The following is a 5,158-nucleotide window of genomic DNA, read 5'->3' on the forward strand; positions in this document are numbered from 1 at the left end:
TGTGAAGAGAGGTTAAAATAAAGGCAGCAAAGGAAAAAAGTTAAATGCATAGTACAGGCACTGTTTGGCCAATTTTAGTATAAGGGCACTAATAAGTTTTAGCATTATATTGGTCTGTGTGCTGACTTATAAGGTGTTTAAAAATTTAAGAGACTGAAATGTTAGACCTGTGTTTTAAGTGCTTAGGAGAATTTTATTAACTTTGTAATCGTGTTTAAATACTTGGAATTTTGTAGGCTAGATCCACGCATTTTTAATGGATTAACTGTGTGGGTAAATATTTTGAGGAATGCTGATTGATAATTCTTAAGATTCGTAAATTTAATATTAATAAAGTACAATTAGTAGTGAAGAGTCTTTTCTATGCCTGAAGCCATTGGTACACCTAAGAATCTATCAACTTGTTCTTGCCAATGGAGAACTAATCCCCAGATACTTCTGGTACCATTGTTTCCTTTTGTTGGAAAGTTGGTCCTTAAAGAAATCACTTTTAAAAAACCACCGCAGGGACTCTGAGATGCTTCTTCATGGTAGACTTCCAGTAAGTCCTTTGCAGAGCACTTCACATGCCTACACAATAGTCAGAAAATTAGGTGCATGAATTTATTTTTGCAGTTGGGAACCCTCCCTGCAGTTGGGTTGGCAAAGAAAGAGGGTGTGAGGGTTCTGGAAGCTCCCTCTGCCGAGGGGAAAGATTAGAGTGAGGAGGAGCCCGTTAGAGACCAGCGCAGAAGGTACAGGCAGTTTCTGTGGAAGGCAGCTCTCCCATAGAGGTGCAGGGTATGGAAGAGGGCAGCCCCACACTCAGAGGGTCTTACACATGTGCCCCAGGACCACGTAGGGGTATAGTAGAGACACCGTTAACCACTGACTGAGCTGCTCATTGATTCACTCCCCTTGTCCATCCACCCAGCATTTGGCTATTTAGCAGCTATTTTGTACTAAGTTTTGTTCTGGACAGTTGGGTCACCCTAAGAGTCTTTGGTTTTAGGAGGGAGAGTAAGCAAGAAAAAACAAATTTAGACAGCCAACCCCTACAGGCCCAAGAACCTTCCACATTTCTCCAGCCTCCCAATGAGACTATCTTATAGAATGAATCAGATACCTTTCTGAAGCTAGATATCTCACCTGTCATTCTTGCCTGAGCAGTTTTTCTGTTGCTGTGTCATAAGAGGAAATTAAATTGCACTGAGGACTGATTTGCTCTTCACGGACACTTTCAATTTTCGCAGTATATACTGTACTCTCCCACATGATTTCAAATGGATGATTGTTTTTGTTCTGAGTGTGGTCCTTAGGCTAAGCCAATAAACGTGTACCTGTTGAGTTTACTTCCCCCTTCCTTTTCCCTCCTAAAACATGAGAGGTGGGAAGGAAGGGTCTTTGGAGACATGTGTTATTCGTGAATTTTCAGAGAGTTTACGTGAACCGCCTACCAGCCCCCACAGTGGAGCACTGGCGCCTCCTCTGTGCAGGTGTAAGCCAAGCCTTGGTGTGTTCCTACGGTGCGGGAAGGTGAGGGCAAGGAGTCTGCTGCTTACTTGCCACTTGCCCAGTTAATCAGTACAGGCAGAACTCGGAGATATCGTGAGTTCGGTCCCAGACCACTGCAATAAAGCCAGTCTTGCACTTAAGCAAGTCATCATCTTTTTTGCTGGTGGAGGGTCTTGCCTTCCATTTATAAAACATACAACATCTGTGAAGCGCAATAAAGCAAAGTGCAATAAAACAAGGTCTGCCTGTATATTGGTAATACAGAGCTAACCTTCAGGGGCAAAGGAGAGTGGCGTTTCTAAAGCAAATATCTCCTTAGATGCTACTATATAATAATGATTGGCATCTGACCACTATGTGATTGTTATTTATTAGGAATTTAAAGTTTCAGTTTCCCAGGAGCTATATGGAAAACTATTACATGAAATACATACCACCAAAACAAGATTTAACCCAGCCTCTTAGAAAGCAGCCTCTCTCTAATCTTGGGCATCTGCCCAAGTCACACTATTCATATTTCTGAGAGCTGTTGGGGCCTGTTTATCATCATAACAAACACATATGAGATGCCTCTTTATGTTTCAGGCTCCATGCTGGGCATGGGTGCAGAGGTGCAGCGCCTGCCTGCTCTCTCTGTCCTGCCGGTCTTGCAGCCCTGCCATTTAGCCATCCTAGTTAAAGACACTGGAGAAGTGGAATAGCACTGTGGAGGACAAGTTGACATTGTAATACAGTTTTTTCTCATTGATTCTCACGGTGTGCTGTTGCTTTTTGAAAACCTGCTTTGTACCCCAGTAGCATTGAGCACACCCAGTGCCCAGATGTTGGCTTCTAAATACCATTCTTCGGTAAAAGGAACCAGGGCTTCGTGAAGACATGGTTGATTCTAGGAAGGGCTGGGGCAGGGAAAATACAAAATGAGCCTGGGGCACCTTGTAGTGCCAGAAAGTAAGGTTATGCTAAAAAAAAAAAAAAGGAGGAGAAAGACTCACACTTAATTTCAAGCCCAGAAATACAGAGACACAGAGAAAGAGCAAACAGCAAAAAAAAAAGAAAAAAAAAAAAAAAAAAAGGAGAAAGAAGAAGAGGAAGGAAAAAAAGAAGAAGAATGTCACAAGGACACAGGAGCCAACCTGAAAGAGCTCCAAGTGGCCAAAACTTGAACAATTTGAGCAAAAAAATAAATATAGTATTGGGGTTATCACCTAAGAGGTAAAATAAATATCCATGAGTCCATACTGATTAGATGATTGAAAAATTAAAACATGGGTGAGAAGGGACAAACCTTTCTCATAGAGTTCCAATTACTAAAAGTAGAAAGAAGGAGGAAACCAGCAAATCCCAATGAGAAGCACAGTAACTGCTGTGGCAGAACCCACGGAGGAGTGCTGAATTAGTGGGCAAAATTTGAAAGAGGAATGGCATATCTGCATAACCTCAAAGTTATCCTCTCCAAAGTATTTCTCAATTACTGTGGTGGTTTTTAACTTATATGTACAGATTCTCTTCAGGAGGTAGAACTTAATTCCTCACCCCAAGTGTGGACTGGACTCAGTGACTCGCTTGCTTCTAAAGAGTAGAGTATGGGAAGGGAGAAATAGTAACTGGACAGTGGGAAACTTGGCAGACAACACTGTACGCAAGTGGTCAAGGTCAACACACCAGTGGTAGGAGATACTGATTTCACACACCCCTAATATGATGTGACAAGAAGGGCACTTCACCTCTGTGCTGTTTTCCCTGAAGTCCTATAACCTTAGTCTAATCATGAGCAAGCATCCCACAAACCTAAATTGAGGGACATCCCACAAAATACTTATGCTCTTCAGTGTTAAGGTCATGCAAGACAAGAGCAGGCTGAGGAATCAACACAGATTGGGAAAGACCAAGGAGACATGATGAATAAATGCCACATGGCATCCTGGATTGATCCAGGAACAGAAAAGGGACACCAGTGGGGAAACGGGAAATTCAAATAAAGGCTTAAGTTCAGGTAATACCATTGGATCAATGTCGAGTTCTTAGTTTTGACAAATGCACAGTTAATATCAGGGGAAGCTGGGTGAAGGGTGTATGGGAACTCTGTGCTCTTCCTGCACCACCTTAGTAAGTCGAAAATCATGTCCAAGCAAAATGTTTGCAAGTAGCTGAGATTGGTCCCTTTCTGTTGATGCCCCTGACCTGTGAAAACCCCTCCTCATTTCAGGGATGATGCAGTGTGTGATTGCCGTCGCAGACAAAGTTTTTGACGCCTTCCTGAACATGATGGCAGATAAAGTAAGCCTTGTCAGAGTGCCAGCGTGTGTCTGCCGGGGGCACACAGAGGGCACCTGCTGGACCCGTCTCTTCTGACTCTCCAGGCAAAGACCAAGGAGAATGAGGAGGAGCTGGAGCGGCATGCGCAGTTTCTCCTGGTGAATTTCAACCACATTCACAAGAGGATACGGAGAGTGGCGGACAAGTACCTGTCTGGTCTGGTGGATAAGTAAGCTCATTTTCCTTCTAATGTATGTATGTGTATGTGTGTAAACTTTAGATTTGGAATGCAGGGAAGGATCATCCTCACATTTATCAGTCCAGAAAAAAATGGAGTCAGAATTAAAACTCTCAAAGGGCGATGCAGCCTCCCACAGAATGTCAGTGAGTTTGCTGCAGTCACGAATCACAGCCGTTCGGTCTGCTCCCCGCAGCCCTTGGGTCCCAAGTTCAGGAGCAGCTTTTTCTCTTCACCCCAGGGTGTCATGCAAATACTGCCATTTTCTGTTTGTGCCATGATGTGAAAACATCAAGGAGCCCTGGTCATAAATGAAGAGGATTGCTTGGGGGAGTGGGAGAGTGTGGCCTGGCCAGTGGGTAACCAAGACAATTGAGTCAGGTTGGAAGCAAGTGACTTGGGCCTGTGTCTGGCCCTAAGGAGTGGAACTGGCAGGAGCCTGGGGAGCCTTTCTGACTGGCTGCCCTGCCTCCGAGGCCTCTTGACCTCCTCTGACCCTCAGCTGGACAGCCAGAGTGGGGCTCCCAGACCCCAAGGCAGCTCTTTAAGGAACACAGGTTCCCTGGCCATTGGCTCCTGGGCCCTGAGAGGTGTTCTTGGTGCAGGTTTCCCCACTTGCTCTGGAGCGGGACGGTGCTGAAGACCATGCTGGACATCCTCCAGACCCTGTCATTGTCACTGAGCGCTGTAAGTATCCCCGCCTACATGTGGCCAGATTGGGAGTGGGGAGTCCAAATCCCATCCTGGCCTTTCCCAGTAAGCTGCAGCAAGTTTGGAAGCCCATCATAGACAGGACACGTGTGGGGAAAAGGCAAACGCTCTGCCACTTAGCGTGGCTGTAGGTGCAGCGCGGCAGGGACCCGGGCAGCTCTGAGAAGGCCGTTGGAAAAGGGAGTCCTGTTGTGCTTGCAGGATATTCACAAGGACCAGCCTTACTACAACATTCCTGACGCCCCCTATCGGATCACTGTTCCTGACACGTATGAAGCCCGAGAGGTAGGCCTGGAGCAGTTCTTTTATTAAGTTAAGAGCCATTTCACTGCCATCTCCTGTGTCTGTCAGGGTCGGCCTGTTCCGCACTTTATGTCACTAAGTCTCCAGCAGTTTGAGGTGTGAGTGCTTGGGTCCCATCCCGCAGTTGCCGGGGTCACGGGATGAGCAGATGACTCA

General features: G+C 45.6%; 1 protein-coding gene across 1 annotated transcript in view; it reads left to right on the plus strand.

The window, feature by feature from the left end:
* The window catches only part of PI4KA (phosphatidylinositol 4-kinase alpha), a 120,792-nt gene that overhangs the window by 67,971 nt on the left and 47,663 nt on the right, over window positions 1-5,158 (plus strand). Inside the window, exons 23-26 of the mRNA XM_019665394.1 lie at window positions 3,701-3,771; window positions 3,855-3,979; window positions 4,594-4,675; window positions 4,901-4,984. Of these exons, the coding sequence (XP_019520939.1) occupies window positions 3,701-3,771; window positions 3,855-3,979; window positions 4,594-4,675; window positions 4,901-4,984 (362 nt within the window). The remainder of the gene's footprint in view (window positions 1-3,700; window positions 3,772-3,854; window positions 3,980-4,593; window positions 4,676-4,900; window positions 4,985-5,158) is intronic.

This window comes from Hipposideros armiger, unplaced genomic scaffold (assembly GCF_001890085.2).
Source record: "Hipposideros armiger isolate ML-2016 unplaced genomic scaffold, ASM189008v1 scaffold_443, whole genome shotgun sequence".
Classification (NCBI taxonomy): domain Eukaryota; kingdom Metazoa; phylum Chordata; class Mammalia; order Chiroptera; family Hipposideridae; genus Hipposideros; species Hipposideros armiger.